At 35.0% G+C, this 23516-nt stretch overlaps 1 protein-coding gene and 2 long non-coding RNA genes across 4 annotated transcripts in view; 1 reads left to right on the top strand and 2 right to left on the bottom strand.

The window, feature by feature from the left end:
* Positions 1-7617, bottom strand: part of Ptpa (Phosphotyrosyl phosphatase activator) — a 49765-nt gene extending 42148 nt beyond the window's left edge. Inside the window, exons 1-5 of one of the 2 annotated variants that reach the window (XM_075295679.1) lie at positions 7462-7617; positions 7120-7409; positions 6724-7066; positions 6570-6670; positions 6398-6511 (exon numbers count right to left, since the gene is read on the bottom strand). In XM_075295679.1, the coding sequence (XP_075151794.1) occupies positions 6398-6511; positions 6570-6670; positions 6724-7066; positions 7120-7409; positions 7462-7498 (885 nt within the window). In that variant the 5' untranslated portion in view covers positions 7499-7617. The remainder of the gene's footprint in view (positions 1-6397; positions 6512-6569; positions 6671-6723; positions 7067-7119; positions 7410-7461) is intronic. The other variant, XM_075295680.1, reaches the window with a different exon arrangement.
* A 2617-nt stretch (positions 7618-10234) lies between these two features.
* On the bottom strand, positions 10235-10746 carry LOC142223453 (uncharacterized). The gene is made up of 2 exons (XR_012718740.1): positions 10506-10746; positions 10235-10448 (listed from the first exon to the last, which is right to left on the bottom strand). It is a non-coding gene; the product is annotated as an uncharacterized LOC142223453 (long non-coding RNA).
* Positions 10747-12049: 1303 nt separating this feature from the next.
* LOC142225859 (uncharacterized) lies at positions 12050-13103 on the top strand. The gene is made up of 2 exons (XR_012719462.1): positions 12050-12323; positions 12388-13103. It is a non-coding gene; the product is annotated as an uncharacterized LOC142225859 (long non-coding RNA).
* The last annotated feature ends 10413 nt before the right edge of the window (positions 13104-23516 follow it).

Genomic DNA, 23516 nt, shown 5'->3' with positions numbered 1-23516 from the left:
AAGGAGGAGTTCTATCACCCTATCCTTAGGGGGTACTGAAATTCCCTTTGGTGAGTGTGCAAAATACCTTGGCGTTATTTTGGACATGAAGCTGAATTTTAGGCTTAATATTGAAGAGAGGGCGAGAAAAGCAACGGTAGCTTTGTACTCGTGCAAAAAGGCAATAGGAAAAAAGTGGGGACTAAAACCAAAAATTGTGCATTGGCTATACACGGCAGTAGTCAGACCTATAATGCTATATGGTGTTGTAATCTGGTGGCAGGCACTTCAGTAACCGACTTGTTTAGATAAAGTTCAGCGTATTTCGAGCTTATGTATCTCAGGCGCATTTAGTAAGACAGGAACAGATTCCCTTAATGTCATGCTACATCTATTGCCTTTAGACATTTTGGCCAAACAGTCAGCTGCAACAACGGCTGTGCGGTTGCGCGAGCTATCGCGTCGGAAAAAATGTACGGTCATAGTTCGGTCCTCAAAGTAATGCCAGATGTGCCTAACGTAGTGGATTACACCCTGGCAAAACCACTTTTCGACAAAAAGTTTGAAACTCTAATTCCCAACAGTGAGGCGTGGTGTACACAGACCCCGGGGAATAAAAGATATATAGATTTCTATACTGATGGCTCCAAATTGAATGGACAAGTGGGGTTCGGAGTATATTCTAAAGATCTGGTAATTCGAATAGCGAAAAGATTACCTAATCACTGTAGTGTTTTTCAGGCTGGAATATTGGCAATAAGAGAGGTGGTGAATTGGCTGAGAAGTAATGTTCCAACAAATATTGGCACTATTATATACTCAGACAGTCAACCTGCAATAAAATCCTTGGACTCTGTGTTCCTTAACTCGAAAACGGCCATAGACTGCCGCAAATCTCTCAACGAGATGGCTGAGCAGTACAATATTCACCTAATATGGGTGCCTGGCCATAGGAACATACCGGGGAACTGCGAAGCAGATGTGTTAGCAAGGCTAGGAACTACCTTACATATTCCAGGGGAACTAGAATCTGTTGGTATGCCCCTGGCTACCTGCAAGCTCATGCTGCGTGAGAAGGCTGTTATGATGGCAAATGTTCGATGGGAGAATTGCAAGGTCTGTAACGATACCAAGCAAATATGGCCCCATGTAAACTTAAACCACACACTAGATATGCTAGTGTTCTCGAGACGTCAGATATCACTCCTGATATCTGCTATAACGGGTCGCTGCCTGGATGGCGATTTTGCAAAAACTATAGGCGCGAAGTATAATGACTATTGTATGAGCTGTCATGATGTGGAGGAAAAGGAATCAATTAAACACCTCTTGTGTGAGTGTCCTGCTTTTTGTGTAAGGCGTAAGCGAATTTTAGGAGCATATAGCTTTAGATTACTGGCGGACCTGGAAAACGTTAACTTAAGCAGTTTGTTAATCTGGTTGGTTCCACAAAAGTAAATAATAGAGAAGGGAGAAGAATGGGAGCTATATCTCAATCTGAACCGATTTCGATGAAATTTTGCACATACAGTTAGTGCTATAAAAGATTACATTTGGTCAACTTTGAGTACTATTTCCTTATCACAATGGACTGAATAGTCTAAGTGAGCCTGAAATTTAATCGGGCTGCCACTTTAACCTAACCTAGCCTAACACAACCAGTTACACACAGAAAAAAATATCTCCAAAATATTTCCAATTAAAAAGTTGACTGAAGTTGACATTTTTTCGATCATTAAATTAATTGATACAATAAATTTTTTAATCAAGATAGAAACATTAAGTTAATTAATTTAATGATTGAAATTTTTAATTAAAAAAATAATTGATACAATTAATTTTTTAATCAAACTCGTAATGCCTAATTATTTAAAAAAAGTGATGATAATGGCCATTTTATTTTTAATTAAAAATTTATTTCAAATAATCAATCAAACTAAAAACGCAAAATCAATGCAGAAAGTAATCCAAAATACAGTGAACTCGCGGTAACGTGAACACCGCCTAACGTGAACACCCCATAACGTGATCACGCTTTATCTTACACTAACTACTCCGTATAGCTGAAAAACTTGAATCTAGTTTGGCTTTTTCGTAAGTTTTTATTATTAATTTCAATTGCTTTATAATTCCATACCCACCGATATTTTTCCAATCTCTTGTTTTTCTAATTTTTTTCATGAAATTAAATTAAATTAAGTTTCCGTTTTGCTTTGTTATTGTTGGTTTGTACTTCAATCATATTTGTTGTTTTGATCTCAGCTTAAAAACCATTGTGTTGACTAAACTACAAGAGTAGCTTAACCAACAGAGGAAAAGAATGTTCGTCAAATTTATTTGGGCAAAGCCCTATAAACTGCAAGATGGTTGGATGGACGCACGTTTCGGAATTACCACATTCCTCAGCAGCATCCTCTACTTGCAGCAAAACTATCAACCAATTATCAGAACAAATTCTGGTAGTTCACCAAACCCAAAGTGAACCACACTTGAACCTTCCGAAAAAAGGTTTATGATAGTGGGCTTTTGCCGAAGTTAAAGTTTACTAATAACAAACATAAAAGACTATCACGCTAGAACGTGTAAAACTCCCGAATATGCCCAGTCAGAAATGTACGATGGTTATAAATATTCCATATATTCCAGAAAAGTGGAGTGAAACAAAAGTCGTCTTCATACCTAAAGCAGGAAAAGCCTCTCTCTCGAGTGCGAAGGATTTCCGACCAATCAGCTTATCCTCATTCCTACTTAAGACCCTGGAGAGGATGATAGACATGTATCTTAGAACTAGCGTGGATTCAGGTTTGCTCTCGAAACGACAGCATGCATACTCGAAGGGCAGGTCTACTGAGACCGCATTGCATGAACTGGTCAGCTTTATTGAAAGCTCACTATCTGTCAAAGAATACACAATCGTGGCGTTTCTAGACATCGAAGGGGCGTTCAATAATATCCATCCGAGCTCGATATTAAATGGACTGACAACTCTGAATGTTGATGCAGGTATACTTAAGCTGTTAGACGAACTTCCAATGAAGAGACGTATTTCAGCCACACTAGGGCAAGCAAACATACAAAGGTATGTAAACAGAGGCACTCCCCAAGGAGGAGTTCTATCACCTCTTCTTTGGAATGTTGCTATAAACAACCTTCTGGTTTCTCTAGAAAAAGAAAGGATAAAAGTGGTGGCATACGCAGATGATGTGGCGCTAGCAGTCAGGGGAAAATTCCCATCCACAATCAGAGATATTATACAGAGAGCTCTCCGGATGACTGAGAAATGGGCGAAAGATAATGGTCTTGGTGTAAATCCAGCAAAGACAGAAATAGTCATGTACTGCAAAGATCGCAAAACTCCCACGGTTAGGCCCATTTCCTTAGGGGGTACTGAAATTCCCTTTGGTGAGTGTGCAAAATACCTTGGCGTTATTTTGGACAGGAAGCTGAATTTTAGGCTTAATATTAAAGAGAGGGCGAGAAAAGCCACGGTAGCTTTGTACTCGTGCAAAAAGGCAATAGGGAAAATGTGGGGACTAAGACCAAAAATTGTGCATTGGCTTTACACGGCAGTGGTTAGACCTATAATGCTATATGGTGTTGTAGTCTGGTGGCCGGCACTTCAGAAACCGACTTGTTTAGATAAAGTTCAGTTATGGCGAGCTTATGTATCTCAGGCGCATTTAGTAAGACAGGAACAGACTCCCTTAATGTCATGCTACATCTATTGCCTTTAGACATTTTGGCCAAACAGTCAGCTGCAACAACGGCTGTGCGGTTGCGCGAGCTATCGCTGTGGTCGGAAAAAACGTACGGTCATAGTTCGGTCCTCAAAGTAATGCCAGATGTGCCTAACGTAGTGGATTACACCCTGGCAAAACCACTTTTCGACAAAAAGTTTGAAACTCTAATTCCCAACAGTGAGGCGTGGTGTACACAGACCCCGGGGAATAAAAGATATATAGATTTCTATACTGATGGCTCCAAATTGAATGGACAAGTGGGGTTCGGAGTATATTCTAAAGATCTGGAAATTCGAATAGCGAAAAGATTACCTAATCACTGTAGTGTTTTTCAGGCTGAAATATTGGCAATAAGAGAGGTGGTGAATTGGCTGAGAAGTAATGTTCCAACAAATATTGGCATTAATATATACTCAGACAGTCAACTTGCAATAAAATCCTTGGACTCTGTGTTCCTTAACTCAAAAACGGCCATAGACTGCCGCAAATCTCTCAACGAGATGGCTGAGCAGTACAATATTCACCTAATATGGGTGCCTGGTCATAGGAACATACCGGGGAACTGTGAAGCAGATGTGTTAGCAAGGCTAGGAACTACCTTACATATTCCAGGGGAACTAGAATCTGTTGGTATGCCTCTGGCCACCTGCAAGCTCTTACTGCGTGAGAAGGCTGTTATGATGGCCAATATTCGATGGGAAAATTGCAAGGGTTGTAACGACATCAAGCAAATATGGCCCCATTTAAACTTAAACCGCACACTAGATATGCTAGTGTTCTCAAGGCGTCAGATAGCACTCCTAATATCTGCTATAACGGGTCGCTGCCTGATAGGCGAATTTGCAAAAACTATAGGTGCGAAGTATAATGACTATTGTATAAGCTGTCATGACGTGGAGGAAAAGGAATCAATTAAACACCTCTTGTGTGAGTGTCCTGCTTTTTGTGTAAGGCGTAAGCGAATTTTAGGAGCATATAGCTTTAGATTACTGGCTGACCTGGAAAACGTTAACTTAAGCAGTTTGTTAATGTTTTTGGAGCAATCTGGTTGGTTCCACAAAAGTAAATAATAGAGAAGGTTCAGTGGTTAAGACTAGAAGTGCCCATATGTAATAGGTACTTTTAGTTAAATGTGGCATCACAATGGACTGAATAGTCTAAGTGAGCCTGAAATTTAATCGGGCTGCCACTTTAACCTAACCTAACCTAACCTACGCACTTACTTTTAATTTTTTATGTTTATACCGGCAAAATATGTTTTGTTTATAATTTCTGTCTGCAAATAATATGGCTTGCAGAAAAAATCAGCTGTCACATTTTTCGATTAAAAGTCCGAAAAAAGTGTTCACACGTGTGACTCAGAACAACTAACTGTGTGTGGTGTGTAGAAAGTGTATAGTGTGGTGCACAATGCGGTGTGACCCAGAACAGACATGAATACATGTTATTTTTTTTTCTTTTTATTCTTCCTTTTATATAAAGAAGTATTCCTCTTAACTTACAAATAAGATTTATCTTTTTAATCATACATTTCTAAGTTTTGTGTATATGATTGTTTAATATAATTATTCAACATCCTTTTTGTACACACCTTATGTATTATTGTAAATGAATATTGTACGAAAATCTGGAGAGTAGTCTATTGTAATTATTTTATTATAAATAGGCTTAGAATTACTTGCTCCGAATGAATTAATAAAATAAATAAATAAATAATTTTGAGGACCTACATCAAGAAGTTTAAGAACTATATAAGTTTGTACTGAGAACTTGATCCTTGATTGTGACCAAATGGCCTTACGAAAATAAGCGCTATAAGCTGTTTATTATATCTATTGAAGTATGAAAAAAAGAATCCGGAAAATAATCGGCTATAGCCCTTGTTTGAATGTCCATTTACTAGAGACATACAGTAAAAAAATAATCTCAAAATTTCGTATTTTTCGTTTATTGTTGATAAACGAAAAATACGAAATTTGAAGAACATATGTATCTAGTAAATGGACATTTATACAAGAACTATAGGTGACATTTTTCTATCGCTATGTTTTTTACATGTACATTTTTACGTTGAACACTTAACAATCAAATCCATTCAAATCTACCACCATGGAATGTAAATAAAAACGATTTTAGATGCGCATAAAAAATGATGCAAATTGGTCTAATTTCGGGTCTGTAGTACATTGTAGGTCCTTAGGGTCTTTATTATGAACATTTGAGGCCATAAATTTATTATTAGAATTTGTATATTTAATATAATATAATAATAAGTATATTTGAGCGAACATATTCCTCCCTCAATACAATCGGTTCAAATGGCACGGATCCGAATTTAGTATTGGAATTTTTAACAAAAAAATTTAGATTTGTAGGAAAATTTTTTTTTAGAGGGAGATTGGTCTATAAAGGCGTTTGAGGATGGTCTATATGAGGGCTATATCAAATTCGGCCACTATATCCAAATTTGTCACAGACGGTTATATACCCCAAAAACCTCTAAATTTCAAACTTCAAGCAAATCTGATAAAAATTGCGGCTTTCATGGCCTCAGGTATTCAAATCAGGAGATCGGTCCATATGGGGGATATGTATGTCGTATATTTGATGAATTAGTCCATCTTATGGGGTTCTTGTGGTAAACATTGTAAAAACAATATGTTAATTTCTAATCTCACCTCTTTTTGATACATTTTTACCAGACCAGAATTTATCTTTGACCATGACGGCACTGCTGAAATGCTCCATAACTGGTACGAATGTTCTGCAAAGTGACCTGTTTTTACCTGTAACTTAGCAATGTTTAATTAATAATGTGAATAAAGACAACTTATATCTTTATTATATTACCTGCTTTATAAAATCTATGCACGAAATGAACATGTAGTCATCCTTCATTGAGTTTATAATTTCGTCATCCAAGAATTTTTCGGGTGCAATCGGACCATGAACTTAAAAAAACTTGATAATTGTTAAATTATTAGACTCAACGAAATATACATACACGCAAGTTGTGCACTGCCCCATATGAATGGTATAAATTGATAATCATCCAATGACCAAACACCTTGGCTTCCAGCAGGCTCCATTCTGTAAGTCTTTTGAAGACGTCGTACGAAATTTAAATACCTATTGAACAATCTCAGGGCACAAGCAACATTATCACGTGCCTCTAAAATTCCACCTTTGAACAACGAACACATGAAGAAGATGAATGAAAGTTCATGACCTGTTCCATAATCGATTCGGACAGAATTTCCAAACGATTCAGAGAGGTAGAACCCCAATTCAACCACCAGCAAACATTTTTCACTTGGGACACAATCTTTTAATATTCCGAATATATCCTGAAATATCAACTATTTTATATAGAATATGAAGTTGGAGACAGGTATATTACATGATTCATTTTTCGTGACCATAACCGGAACGATTTGTTACCGAAACGTTGAGGCTGATCGGTGGGAGGTGTTTCATCCAGGAGTTTATTTAGCTTATCAAATATTTCTAATAATTTTTGCATTTCCCTCGAAACGTAGATATCATCAGAAATTCTCTTTCCTTGTATTGCGGTGCTAATTCCATTTATAAATCCAATTAAATCATAATACGCTTGTGAATGTAACCATTTTTGCGTATCCGCCTCCGATTTTACTCGTTTTTCAGGCTGAGCAATGCCGGCCAATTCCTCTAAAAAGAAAGTTTGCTTTGATTATGACTAATGACAATATCCATAACGTACGTGGTATATTCTTAAGATCTTGTACTATCATATCCATATCTGCTACTCAAAACTAATATTATTTGGCTTTGTTTACGTCAATTTTATGCAAATATCAGAATTTATCTACACAGCTGTTGCCAGTACTGCCATTATTTGCATGTTTTTGATGTATGAAACATGCACATTAGATAGGGTCACGAAAAAAAGTTGATGCATTCACCACCAGTTTTGTAGCATATTCGAAGACAATTTCAAAACACCAAAACTTTTTTTTCGTGCACCCTACGACCTCCCGAAATAACATTTTGTTGTGCTGTGTCGTCATTTGAAGTCCGATCGAAAAGAAACGCATATCGTTATTTGTGGTTGATCGGGGGTTATATTTTGTGCATTGGTCATTTTTGACTCTGACGTCAAATTTGATTTTTAATTTTTTTATTTCGCTACCTCCGTGAAGTTAGCGACGTCGCTAATTTTCGATAACCAAAAAATTGGTCTATTCACAGGGTGACGCAGAGACGGCAAAAACTGCAAAAGTACCTTTTTTATCAACTGTTCGGAGCTAGAATTTTAATGGAGAACCAGATTCCTGGACAAAAATATAGGAAAAGTGTCCAATTACTAATGTTTAGGAAGTTTTAGACATGTAGACTGATTCTTTAGCTACACTTTAAGGTATGACTCATTGTCAAAATCACTTAGTTTGATTCAGAAATCAATGATTTCTGTGTGCAACTCCCAGTTTAGGGCACTAAATCCAGCCTGGAGGACACAAACTAAAAACCTAGACAAATTGGACAAAGGAACATGATAGCTGACATCAATACGAACATTTTGAGGTATAACTTATGTTCCAAATCAGCTCGGTTCCTAGTCAAATTCTAGATTTCAGTGTTGAAACTGGTGGTCAGGACACTAACCAACGCCTGGTGTCCACATATTAAAAACCTAGAAAATTTGGACAAAGGAACATGAAAGCTGACGTCAATACGAACATTTTGAGGTATAACACATGTTCCAAATCAGCTCGGTTCCTTGTCAAATTCCAGATTTAAATTTCATCAACTGGAGGGCAGGACAAAAAACCCCAGCGACGGCTGACTTGCTGTACATTTTTTGAAAGGGAAACCTCTCTAAATGTTAGGAAATCATGTTGGGCATAATTGTCATTAAAATTTTTTTCAAAAAACTTGTTTCGTGGTTCAACCTTTGAAGGTTTCCATCGGGATTAGGTGACCAGGACACAAAATCCAGCCTGGAGGACACATATTAAAAACCTAGAAAAATTGGACAAAGGAACATGAAAGCTGACATTAATACGAACATTTTGAGGTACAACTTATGTTCCAAATCAGCTCGGTTCCTAGTCAAATTCTAGATTTCAGTGTTGAAACTGGTGGTCAGGACACTAACCAACGCCTGGTGTCCACATATTAAAAACCTAGAAAAATTGGACAAAGGAACATGAAAGCTGACGTCAATACGAACATTTTGAGGTATAACACATGTTCCAAATCAGCTCGGTTCCTTGTCAAATTCCAGATTTAAATTTCATCAACTGGAGGGCAGGACAAAAAACCCCAGCGACGGCTGACTTGCTGTACATTTTATGAAAGGGAAACCTCTCCAAATGTTAGGAAATCATGTTGGGCATAATTGTCATTAAAATTTTTTTCAAAAAACTTGTTCCGTGGTTCAACCTTTGAAGGTTTCCATCGGGATTAGGTGACCAGGACACAAAATCCAGCCTGGAGGACACATAGTAAAAACCTAGAAAAATTGGACAAAGGAACATGAAAGCTGACATTAATACGAACATTTTGAGGTATAACTTATGTTCCAAATCAGCTCGGTTCCTAGTCAAATTCTAGATTTCAGTGTTGAAACTGGTGGTCAGGACACTAACCAACGCCTGGTGACCACATATTAAAAATCTAGAAAATTTGGACAAAGGAACATGAAAGCTGACGTCAATACGAACATTTTGAGGTATAACACATGTTCCAAATCAGCTCGGTTCCATGTCAAATTCTGGATTTTAATTCCACCAACTGGAGGGCAGGACAAAAAACCCCAGCGACGGCTGACTTGCTGTACATTTTGTGAAAGGGAAACCTACTCCAAATGATGGAGAATGAGGTTGGGTAAAATTTTGAGTCGCAAATTTAAGAAAGGACTTGTTCCTAAGAAATCTGTTATAATATTTTCATCTGGAATTTGATGACCACGAAACTAAATGCAGCCTGGACATCACAACAAAAAGAAAGATCGCAGCTTGGCACTTGTTTCAAAATGAAATCTCTAAAAAATTACTAACAAATGAAATATATAGCATTAATTGTTTTTGTTGCAAGGTTTTGATTTTCACATTGAATGCACATTGAGAATTTTTCCAAATTTTAAGTTTCAATTATTTTCATTAAAAATGCATTCATGAAGAAAACGTGGTGACAATGAAATTTGAGTGTGTTGGCAACGCTGACGGAACGCTTTCTTGTATAATTTCAGATAAATAGTAATGCAGCACAAATGGGAACCTTGCCAACATTTTTTGAATTTGGGGACTATTTTGAGAATCCCCACTACGTCGAAAACAATCATATACGACATCAAAAACTCGTCGGAAAAGCGCCGTCACTATTGAGAAGTTGTACCACGCCAAGTTACTACAAAAATGTTTCGCATGAGTGCAATTATTAGGTGCCTTTATAGATCAATTTAGAACGACGCCAATAAGGGACCTTCCAAACAATCAGAAAAAGTGCATTTTAAGATAGTTGTAAAAGAATCATTGTGGTCGAGTAAAACACGTTTGTTTAGATATTTATTAATTTGATTAAACATTTACAAATTCTTAAAAATTTAACATTTATACCACTATCACATTACATTTAACATAATTTTTGGCATTAATGATGATGTTGAGTTACAAGTAGCGAGTTACATGTTGCTGCGTCTATCAACCAGTGTTTTTATTCCATGGAGGCAGCGTGTCTGTAAAATATCTGAAAAACAATCACTTTATTCCATTTGGAAAATCACCAAATTGTTCACCGATATACCTTTCACAATTTTAAGCGTATAATCTATGTTTTCAGAACTTTATTTTCGTTTTTATTTAATTAAAATATAACAAGCTGGTTGCGCTTGGCGTTTCACAAAAAAAAAATGGCTTTTTTAACAGTAGGGATGGCAAATTACTTGCATGTACTTTTTGATGTACCTTTTCATGATGGTTGAAGTGACATTTACGAGTCTGTGGTAACGATGAGGTTGAAATGGAACTTTGAAATGCTGGCAGGGTATATACGGCCCTATAAACAAACCGTAGTGACAAGTGTCACTTGGTCGCCAGGAGTTCAATGTTTGACCGAGAGTCATACAGGTGTGTGGATCATTGGATTTGGCATAGAGGTAGAGCAAAATATCGAAATCGTTGAAGAAGATGAAAAACTCTATTAGAGCAACATAAGGATCGGTGTATATAGTGGGTTTATATAATTTATGGACCGTGAGATCTACAGTGTTGTTCAAAACATTAGCATCCACACATATTATAATTAAAAAAATGTTGTTCCAAACATAATATGTTCTAACATATTAACATATATGTCGCAAATACGTTATGCTAGTTTATGAACATTATATGCTTCCACTTAAAAATAATCTGCTAAAAATTTAAGTTCCAAACATAAATTTTTTCACCGAAACATATGAAAAAAGTGTTTTTCGTCCGTGTAGCATCACACATAATGATTGTTTGTTTTTATTGATTTTCAACAACTTCCAAGAAGCGGAAAATTGTCAATTTACAGTTTAATAAAATTAAAAAATATTTATAAATAAAAATAATTAAAAATTTTCTTCGGAAATAATTTGTTTCTGTATACATACTAGTTTCATAAAATTCTCGCTGAAATTCAAAGAAGAATTGAACTGTATACTGCGTGACCCGGGATTCTATATCTGGAAATCCCGAATCCCGGGATTTCTGAAAATCGATCTCGAAAGACAGCCCTATAATTAATGTTGAATATGCCCAATAAACACAAGCATTGGAGAAATGCTTATATTCAATACGCTTTCAAACATTTTTTCAAAAATTTATATTATAATTCAATTTGAGAAATTGTTGAGAAAATCGCGATCTCAACAAAAAACAGACATTATCCTCAACAGTAGAATTCAACACGTTAGAAACAATTTCTCAGAATATTAGCAACAACTTTTCAAACTAAATTTCATTTTAAATCTTCAAACCTATTGGAAAATGTCAATTTGAAGTGGGAATATCATTCATACAAATAGAGGTTGAAAAGTATTTGCAACGATGTTAATTTTGAATTTGACTCGCATCGAAAATTGTTTGACAAATTATTGAGTAGCGATGCATTTCAATTTGAGGATAACACTTGAGATGTTATTTCTAATGTGTTGAATTTCACTGTTGAGGTAATTGTTTTCTCAACAATTTTTCAACTTGAATATTACCCTAATCCTTTGAAAAATATAATAGTTTCAACAGTGAAATTCAACACATTAGAAATCCTTTGAAAAATTGTTGTAATTTAGCATTTTTCAAACGTTTGTGTTTATTGGGATGTTAAATTTTGTTTCGATCTTGCAACTCCTTCATATAGAAACAGGTGTTCAAAAAAGACGCATCCATAATTTTTTCACAATGGAAAAATTAGAAATGCCTGCTGTTATTAAATATTTACATAAAAAAGGTTTATCGGGACAAGAAATTCATAATGATATGGCGAATGTGTTAGGTGAAAGTGCTCCTTCATATGCAACAGTGGACGTCCAAAAACAGCAACAACAACAGAAATTGTAGCCGAAATGCATGATAGGTATTAAATGATCAACGAATAAAAGTGCGTGAAATTGCTAATATCATGGGCATCTCAAATGATCGATTCCATTTAATTTTGCATGAAGAACTACAGATGAAAAAGCTTTCTGCAAGATGGGTGCTGCATTTGTTAACAGTCGATCAAAAACGCATATGTAAGTATGAACATTTCTCAAGCTTGTTTGGATCGTTTTAAGCGAAATAAAATGGATTTTTTAACGTCGTTTCATAACTGTTGAGACATGGATCCACCACTATACTCCAGAAACAAAAGAACAATCCAAACAATGGACTGAAGCTGGAAGAAGTGCCCCAAAGAAGCCAAAAACAATTCAATAGGCTGGTAAGGATATGGCAACCCTTTTGCAGATTGACTATCTGCAAAAGGGTAAAACAATAAATTCAGAGTACTATTGCAACATTTTGGATCAATTAAATGTACAAATTCGAGAAAAATGTCCTGGCTTACAACACAAAAAAATAATTTTTCATCAAGACAATGCACCAAGTGTTTTAACTATGGCTAAAATCAACGAATTAAAGTACGAGTTGCTTGACCACCCACCTTATTCTCCTGATTTAGCTCCCAGTGACTTTTACTTGTTCCCGCATCTAAAAAAATTCCTTGCTGACAAGCGTTTTACCACAAATGAAGATGCATTACAGTTGTAAACCACTATTTAGAAGACCGTGAGGAAAACTATTCTAATCAAGGCACAGAATTGCTAGAAAAGCGTTGGACTAAGTGTAATGAAGTTTCAGGAGATTATATTGAAAAATAAAAATATTTTTGAAAAATTAACTATCCTCTTTCGTTGATAGGCAAAGAAGTTTCCGAACCGCCCTCGTAAATAATTCTTTCCCTTTATGTAGCTTCGTTAAGATTCTGCGTTGATGGTGTACCAAATCGATGGCTTAATTTTCTAAGATCAGAGTCCAATGAAGAATGTAATATACAAGAATTTTTAACTTTTAACGATTTTGAAGCAATAACTGCCGAAACAAGTTATTGCTTTAACGTTAAGAGGATGGATGTCTCGGTCAAATCATGGCTAATGTAAATACTTTATTCACCCGATATGATGAGTACTGTCGAATATACAGTTTGTCAAGAAAGTGTTTTGACAATGGGATAAAAATTATGTTTTGTTCCAAAATTAAATATAATGAAATTTTAAAAAAATATTTTATTATGTATTTTGCAAAGTATACATACGTACACAGAATTAAAAATTTAATAAAATATTTAATATTTCAATTATTTCTAGAAGTTGAAATAGTTGGCAATGTCAAAAGACTTTCTTGACATACTGTATATGCTTGGCAGTAGTGCTTAGTCGTTGTTACTTAAATCGGTGCTCTCTAATACCAATTAGACAAGAAGCTACAAATGTTACGAAATCTGGATTAAAATGCAATCTAAGTATAACTCACTAACAAATTGTTAGTAGCCATACCAAAATTTTTCCTTATAATCGAAGTACATATTTCATATATCCAAAGAAATTTGTTAGTATATACAGCAGAAAAGTTTGCTAAATGATGAAAAAGGTAAAGCAGTACGCTGAAAACAGCCCCCTGGCTATCTTTTTTTACCAAAAAATCTGTATATTTATAAAAGTAACGCATAACAGCAAACAAAACTATTGCTGATCGCATTTAAGAGCTTTAGGATATTAGAGCGGAGCAAAATATAAAAACAGACCCCGACTGCTGTTTTCATCAGGCTTTACTACGTGTTATAGCAGCTATTTCGGAAAACTATAAACTGATATTACAAAATCGGATTTATCTTGATGTTAGAGCAAAAATCGGTTAAATATGTCGTTGTTTGCCATCTGTATCAGATAATGATAGCAAACGATTCCAATTTTGTACTAAAGTATTCTTAATTTACTTCAGAATTTGTTTCATTAAATTTAGGACACAAATTTTGTAAATTTCCGTCCCTCCGTTAAAGTCGTATGTCTTTGAACTAAGGCAAATTTTCCTTAAAGTAAAGAAATACATTTTTGATTTAAAGGAATCGTCCTTAAATTAACTGCAAGATTGAATATTTAAATTTAAGATAAAAACGTTTCGAATATAGGCTAAGACTTATTTTGAGGATTTAGCATCACTGGTTTAAATTTTTTGGAATTATGAAATCATTTTCTACTTTGAAGTATCCGTTATAATTTGGATTTTTAAACTGACATTTGTTTGTACGTGAATAGCTTTATTAATATACCACGAAAAGAGTATGAAGAGTATTTTGCACTGCAAACAATTTAACAAAATAAGGAAGGTACGTGGAAAAATGTTTTGCTATTCGCAAAAAAGATGCATTGGTTTTTGTAATATATATTCTAATTCGATGTTTCCTACAACATAACAACACGATTTCAGTATTGAAATATTGAAGAAATTTTCTATATTTTAAAAAGTGTTTCATTTAACTCCAAGTTTCTCCCCAAATTTTGAAATTTTCTTATACAATGCAATTAGAAAAATATTTCATTAAAAATTCTCTGAAAACCTAAATTTTCTTTCATGGTAGGTTCACTTTTTTGTGTATAAATGTAGATAAATGAACCCCGCAACAAGTTTTTTCAAAAAGTTTTTATTATGCCCAACATGATTTTCTAACATTTGGAGAGGCTTTTTTTTCAAAAAATGTACAGCAAGTCAGCCGTCGCTGGGGTTTTTTGTCCTGCCCTCCAGTTGATGGAATGTAAATCTGGAATTTGACAAGGAACCGAGCTGATTCTGAACATGTGTGATATCTCAAAATGTTCGTATTAATGTCAGCTTTCACGTTCCTTTGTCCAATTTTTCTAGGTTTTTAATATGTGTCCTCCAGGCTGGATTTTGTGTCCTGGTCACCTAATCCCGATGGAAACCTTCAAAGGTTGAACCACGGAACAAGTTTTTTGAAAAATTTTTAATGACAATTATGTCCAACATGATTTCCTAACATTTGGAGAGGTTTTCCTTTCAAAAAATGTACAGCAAGTCAGCCGTGAACATGTGTGATAGCTCAAAATGTTCGTATTGATGTCAGCTATCATGTTCCTTTGTCCAAATTTTCTAGGTTTTTAAAATGTGGACACTAGGCTGGATTTAGTGTCCTGGTCACCTAATTCCGATGGAAACCTTCAATGGGTGAACCCCGGAACAAGTTTTTTGAAATTTTTTTTTATGAAAATTATGCCCAATATGATTTTCTAACATTTGGAGAGGTTTTCTTTTCAAAAAATGTACAGCAAGTCAGCCGTCGCTGAGGTTTTTTGTCCTGCCCTCCAGTTGATGGAATTTAAATCTGGAATTTGACAAGGAACCGAGCTGATTCTGAACATGTGTGATAGCTCAAAATGTTCGTATTGATGTCAGCCTTCATGTTCCTTTGTCCAAATTTTCTAGGTTTTTAATATGTGGACACCAGGCGTTGGTTAGTGTCCTGACCACCAGTTTCAACACTGAAATCTGGAATTTGACTGGGAACCGAGCTGATTTGGAACATGTGTGATACCTCAAAATGTTCGTATTGATGTCAGCTATCGTGTTCCTTTGTCCAAATTTTCTAGGTTTTTAGTATGTGACCTCCAGGCTGGATTTAGTGTCCAAAACTTCGAGTTGCACGTAGAAATCATTGATTTCTGAAGCAAACTAAGTGATTTGGACAATGAATCATACCTTAAATTGTAGCTAAAGAATCAGTCTACATGTTTAGAACTTCCTAAGAATTAGTAATTGGACAGTTTTCCTATATTTTTGTCCAGGAATCTCGTTCTCCATTGAAATTCTAGCCCCGAACAGTTGATAAAAAAGGTACCTTTTCAGTTTTTGCCGTCTCTGTGTCACCTTGTGAACAGACAAATTTTTTTGTTATCGAAAATTAGCGACGTCGCTAACTTCACGGAGGTGTCTTCTTCAGCTTTTCCATATGGATACGGTCAATTTGTAACGCCCATCTAACAAACATATAATTCCGGTGTTATGCTAACTTTTACATCATGCGCAGCAGTGGACTCATTCATCAACAAACTTATTTCGTTGGTGTCCACAATATCTATACGCTCACAAAAATCGCTTCTGTAACATATACTCCCAAACATATTTTGCTTCAAGCATATACATTTTTGGGTATTGCCCAAACATTTATATGTTTGATCTCTTCCAATATATAATATGTTTGAAAGCATATTGGTCTAAACAATATGTGTTTGGGTAGTCTAAGTTCCAAACATTTTGTATTTTTGCATCCAAATTCAATAATGTTGTCTTCCAAAAAACAATATGTTATTATGTGAACATATAATATGTTTGGAAGCATTTTGCACCCAAAAATATTATATGCTTAAAAAAATTCTCCCAAACAATATTGTGCTCAAAATTTTATTTATTTATTTATATATTTACAATCATAATGAATTATGAAAATAAACAGGTAATATAGGTGCTAACAACATAGGTTTTCGACCTGAATGCTCAAAATTTTGTTTCTGCCCAATTGTATATTCCCCCACATCTTTCTCACTTCCACAATATATTGGTCAACATTTTATTTCTATACTTATATTTGCTACAGAAAATTTTATTTCTGTATCAAATATAAGTAAAAAATTTGTAAAAATGACTCAAATGTTCCTATACCTCTAATACATATATATCGACTGATGAATCATGAATGCATTTTTGCGAAATTGTCTAAAAAATTATAAATAAAAAATTTAAAGGATTTGAGATGGCTTCAATAGTTTTGGTCCACCATGTGTTGAAGGGTATAATACAATGAGCTCCGTCCGACTTTGAACTTTCTTTACTTATCTACAAATACATATACTGAAGACTGTTGGTAGCTGCTAATATTAGGTCTGTTCGCGTACTTTTCCAGTAAAAAATATCAAGTAAAAACTAGCACGAGTAGTAAGAGTGTATTTTACACTCTTTGCTTAAAATTGCTGAAAAGTACACGAACGGTATCCAGTAACTATTTGCACATTGAAAATTTCAGCTGTTAAAACATTGAAAACAAAAAATGAATCCTGTATATTTAACTTCCAATCGTAGTTGCTGAACATGTACATTGTATTGGTAATTTGTTTGTTATCAATAACCAGCTGGTAATGTATGTTATGGTTTGCAAGATTTTACTGGAAAAAAAATCTCTAGCAAAACCTTGCAATTTCTCTATCTCATAACTGTCAAATGTAGTCTCTTTCTGGCTCTCTTTTGCTGACGTTTTGGTGTAAACGAACGACTTCCAGTAAAATTTGTAATAATTATCAAAAATTATCGGGTTCTCGAATGGAGCTATTGTGATGGGTATTTATATAATTAGTAAGTAAGTAAGTATGTTTTATTTGAGACTTTTTCATTTCGATTACATTTGTTGTTGTTGACTTATCGATAAGTTATGGTAAACTTAGAACTATATCTGTCTTGTTCTAATACACGGTTATTTAGTAAGATAGCAACTTGCTTTCATAATAAATTATCGATTGTGCGTACATTGCACATTAGATGAATGGAGATAAGGCTTGCTCATTGGCCTTTACGATATCTTACAGAGCGTTAGTGTCTGTGTTAATAATAAATAGATAACTAATAAACTATAACTAAAAAACACTTAAAACGAGATAACACTTTATATGTTAAGGCCGGTACTCTGTTCGGTTTTCGCGTTGAAACTCCATACAAAACCAAAAAATGCGAAAAATTTGCGAAATTTTTTCCATTTGTGATACTTTGTTTTTTCGTGTTGAAAAACTGACGTTTATAGCACGGCACCATTTGCAATGTGAATTAAGAAATAATTTATTTATTAAAAACTATTTGTGCGGATTTATAAATCAAACACGGACCATATTTTTGTTCCGAAACTATGCAAAGGATCAAAGGAATAGCAAATCAATTGCCCAAGGAAAAATAAAATGTTATTTTGTAAAAACAAGCAACAACCACCAACATAATCCAATATCGCTCCCTGTAAAATAGCGCTCCAAGCTACCTAAAAAAACGCCGCTTTCTATGTGCGAAATAATGGTTTCCATAAAAATTTTTCGCAAGAATGAACATAGTACCGGCCTTTAGCGACGAATGCTAATACAGTAACAATTAGGGAATAAAGGTAAGTATTTCTACATTAATATCACAGTTGAATCGAGAATGTATTCAGGTACATAGTATTGAGAGGATTTGTTTACTTTTAAATTCGTCTAGTGAAGTGTATAAGTGATCATATCATTATTTTTTTTTATGACTAGGTTAATGAAAACTAATTTATATATATTATTTATCCTCTATGTGTTCCAGGAGTCGTCTTCTGGTAGAACTGTGGCAAGTTATGATTAGCTGGTTCATTGTCAAGAATTTCGTTGATGATGGCAACAGATGAGAGATATTTTGAGTCAGACCAATTTGAGTTTTCGTCAGTGCTATATATTGTGCTCAGCAAGTCATTTTCATGTGTGGCAAGCCGCTCAATGAATTTTCGTTGAATGTTGAGGGCGTACTTGCAAAGTGGTTGAATTCCAGATAATTCGTAAATGTAAGTATTTGAAAATTTTTTATCACGGCTTTGGTAATGCTTGTTGACGCATTTTCTTAATATTTTTCGTTCAAGGATCTCCAATTCATTAGCCACTGTCGGGGAGATAGTGAACCAGATTGGAAATCCATATATCAATACTGGCCTTATAGCTACTTTATAAAGTAGAAGTTTTGTTTTTTGAGGCAAGTATTTATTTCCCAATATGTAGGAGAAAGATCCAAGTACCCGTTTCGTCTTTTTCAGCGTTGATCGTGCATGTGTGTTGAATTTCAACAAGTTGTCAAATGTGATCCCAAGATATTTTATTTCTGACTCAAAGGGAATTTCAATACCATTTAATGTCAGTTTGAGTGTTTTGCTCTCCGGGACTACAAACCTCGGGCATTTGCCAGAAGCGTTTCGTATGCATATCGCTTCAGATTTTGAAGCATTGATTTTTATTCCCCACTGTACATAGAAGTCACTGATAAGTTGCAGGTGATATGTGGCTTAGCGTAGTGCATCTGCTGGAGAAGTGCTATGGGCGTAGATTAGACAATCATCCGCATAGAGAATTGCCTGTGAGTCCGCATGAGTGTGTGGAAAATCGCTCAGGAAAATGTTGAATAGTAATGGGGCATGAACACTGCCCTGAGGAACCCCGCTATTGACTTCTCCTAGGTTGGAGGATATCCCTTGAATGTTTACGGAGAATTTTCTGTTCGTAAAGTAACTGGTAAGTATTTTTACAATGAATGGGTCTGTTTCCAATTCAACAAGTTTATACAATATTCCGATATGGCAAACGGAATCAAATGCTTTTTGGATGTCTAGTGCTATAGCAATAGTACATTTTTTGTTGAGATTTGAAATTATGTCATTGTGGAATTTCAAAAGTGCGTGTTGAGTGGAATGGCCCTTTTTGAAACCAAATTGGAAATTTGGAATAGGATCAATTATGTAACCGTTTTCTATTTTCTCCTTTAGGACATGTTCATACAATTTTCCAATGTTAGACAGGAGGGATATTGGACGGAAGTCTGCCGGTTCAACACTATCAGCTTTTTTCTTAATCGGCAAGATTTTTGCAATTTTCCAAACAGAAGGAAAATATCCATTATTGATACAATGGTTGAATATACATGTAAGTAATTTTATTGATGAGCTGGGGAATTTTTTTATAATAAAGTTTGAGATTTCATCTATCCCACTTGACTTTTTATTATTTATATTCTGGATAATGTTTCCAATCCGCTCAATATTAGTGAAATGGAGGTTATCTGGATTTTGTGATGCACTGAATTCGTCATCAAATGAGTATATATGTGAGGTTGTGGCGCCAATATAAGCGGGTACTTTTGTATTTAAATCTGAGACTGGTTGTATGGGTATTGTTCTCTGAAAGACTGTGTTGTAGTATTGTTGAAAATGATACGCTATTTCGTTGGGATTCTTTGAAATATCATTGTTGATAATAATTTGGCTACAAAATGGAGATTTTGTTTTACCCGTTATTTGGTATATTTCCTTAAAGGCGGACGGACCAGGTTTGATATTTTGTAATTTCTTATTAAATTTTTCCGCTTGCTCAATATTAACAGAGTCTTTTATTATTATTTTTAACAGCTGGATTTGCTTTGAGATAATGATATATTCGCTACTCACTCTGTTCCCAGTACGATGGAAGATGTTTTTCAATTGCTTCTGCCAATTGTGTTTAATTTTGAATAGTTTCTTTGTCCTTTCTGACAACGGGAATTTATTGTCATTGATTTCTATTTGTTGTGAGTGTGAGTTATGTACTACCTTAAATGCCTCATTGAATTCATTTATTAAATTGTCGATTTCGGTATTTTCTAGATTATTGTTGTGTTGAGGCAACAATCTACTTGAGGCAGAGTCCATATCACGGCGAAAATTATTCAAGTTTGTATTTTTATATGATGTAATTTTACGTGGAGTTCTGAGGAGAAAGTCAGTATGTTGCAGTTTTAAATTAAGTTTAAGTGGGAAATGATCTGAAAAGGATGATAATGTTGATATTTGAAGATTCGTCATGTTTCCACTGATCAGCTGAGAGCTGACTAAGAAATGGTCAAGATATGAGGAGCCGTTCGGATAAGAGGGCGATGAATCACATAATCTGGTAATATCTAAAGTATTATTCTCCAGCCAATTGAAAAGTATTTTGCCATTTGAGTTTTCGATGGTATCCCCCCAAGCGGGGTTTTTTGAATTGAGGTCTCCACCGAGTACAAAAGCATCGTAATCCTGACAAAGTCGAAGTAAATTTTCCAAATCATTTTCAAGTTGCTGAGCAGGGTGATTACAAGGTATATAAACAGACCCAAACAAGTATCTTTTTGTGGAATTATTAAAAGACGATTCAACTTTTATGAGAGAAGTTTTGATGCCAACATTGTCTAATAAGACTTTGTCATAAAAAAAAGTGTTTTTTAAAACAACAGCGACACCCAATGGTGAGTAGTCATATATAAAGTTGTAACCATCCAATTTCACTCTTTTTTTACTTTTCAGGTGACATTCCTGAATGAACCCAATATCTATTTTATTGTGAAATAGAGTATTTTTAAGGTCGATTTGACGACTGCGATCAACCAGTGATCTTATATTGAACGTTAAGAAATTTATGGATCTATGGTCCATATTTATTCTTAATTTTGTTCAGAATACGAATAAATTCGGCTTTGGCTTCAGATTTTTGCATCTTCGGGTATTCAGACAGGAAGATATTTACCTCCTGTTCAATTGACAGCTCTTCAGACTCCAGAAAAATTGAACTCAACTTCATAAATTGTTCAATGATGGAAGGTTTTGATGTTGTTGAATTTTGTTGAACCGGATGTGAATGAAAAAGACTGGCAAAACTTTGCTCTGGGATAACGTTAGACATGCCAATCGCTTTGTGGACATTGTTTCTTGCTAAGGTACGTTCTTCAGCCGCTTTGACCAGCCTTTGTTTTCTAGCCGCTGCATATTTTTTGTATGTTGGACAACCTCGCCAGTTTGCGGGGTGTCCAGGCTCTTTGCAGTTATTGCAGAAGGGTTCATTGTTGTCCTCTCGTCTTCTCTGACACTCACCTGGGTTATGAGTTTGGTCGCATTTTACACATCTGTAAGCCGAGTTACAATTTTTTGAAGTGTGACCCCATCTTTGACATCTGCGACATTGTACGTCTGTTCCTTTTCTTTTTGGCTTTTCCCATTGAATAATTTGGCTCTGTAAACTGTTTATTTTGGAAATGTCACTCAATGTTTTCCCTGGAAATTAAGATACAAGGAAAAGGCCGGTATCAATGTTGTTTTTAATGGAATTTGGGGTTGTAAATTTGACTATGCTTGCCACAGTATCAGGAACAATGTTATTTATTTCAGATTTTATTTCTTCAATCTCAGTGTCAGATGTAAGTCCTCTTAGTACTAGAGAAGTTTGTTTCAAATCTTTCGGTGTGAAAGAATAAGAATGAATATTTTTCTCTCTTAGAATTGCCATCATCGATGTATGAACATTTGTGTCTGCAAAGTAAATTTTGCTTTTGTTTCTGTTGATGTTTTTAATTTTGAATGAAAACGCTGGAATTGTATTGCGGAGAGTGTCAACTAATGTTTTTATATTCACATTGTAGATGAAGATTGGAGGACACCATTTTGGTTTCTGTGTATTTTTGTTGTTGGTGTTATTTTTAATTGACGCTTGCGAGCTGGTGCTTGGTGCTGGACATTCAATATTGACATCTGCCAATACTCCTAAGATACCAAACCTGTTCTCGTCAGTAGGTTTATAATTTTTTAATTTCTCCGACAGGTCGGGAATTACAATATCAGATGGTGTTGTTTTTTCAAGCCGCTGCCTTTTGCGGTCATTAGATTGGGTTATGATTTGCTGCTCATTGTTATTGTTGCCGGCTGTGGCAACTTGTTGAATTTGGTTTGATGAGGGTATTTCTACCTCTACTACATCACACTCCATGTCGCGTGGTATACGGCCAGGCATATTCTTTGCAGAATTTGCAGTAGAATTGCCTGGGTCAACAATATTACCAAATATTTTTAAATAAAAAATTGTTCTCTGCTATTAAGATATACGTCTGCTTGTTCTCAGGGTTGCCATTTTTTTTTCTATTTATATAATTATTTTAAGGTACCCAATAAACACAGGATGAGCGTTTTTCAAATGCAACAACTTTTCAGTTTGAGGGTAAATATAATTTTCAACATAAATTCAACTTGACCTGAAATAGCTCACCTTCAATACATCTTCAAATTGTTTGCGAATTGCTTCCAATTTGCCAAAATGTTGACGAAATCTTTGAAAAGGTGTTGAAGATAATGAGAAAACTTTGACAAAACACTACCCTAAAATGCAACGAAAAAACCATGTGGTTTTCAATACTTATTTGTGCAACGAAGTTCGTGGTCAATTGCAAGAAATAAAAAAAATGGAAATTTTAGACAAATAACCAAATAGTTTATAAAAATAGGTAAGTGAAAATAAAAACTGAAATAAAACTTTAAGGAAGTCACTATACCCTGCCAGCATTTCAAAGTTCCATTTCATCCTCATCGCTACCACAGACTCGTAAATGTCACCACAACCATCGCGAACTGTGATGGGGGAAGCATATCAAAAAGTACAAAATGTACATGAAAGTATTTTGCCATCACTACTTTTACAAAAGC

This window comes from Haematobia irritans, chromosome 2, assembly GCF_050003625.1.
Source record: "Haematobia irritans isolate KBUSLIRL chromosome 2, ASM5000362v1, whole genome shotgun sequence".
In the NCBI taxonomy this organism is placed as follows: Eukaryota; Metazoa; Arthropoda; class Insecta; order Diptera; family Muscidae; genus Haematobia; species Haematobia irritans.
This window is presented reverse-complemented; position numbering and strand designations above follow the sequence as displayed.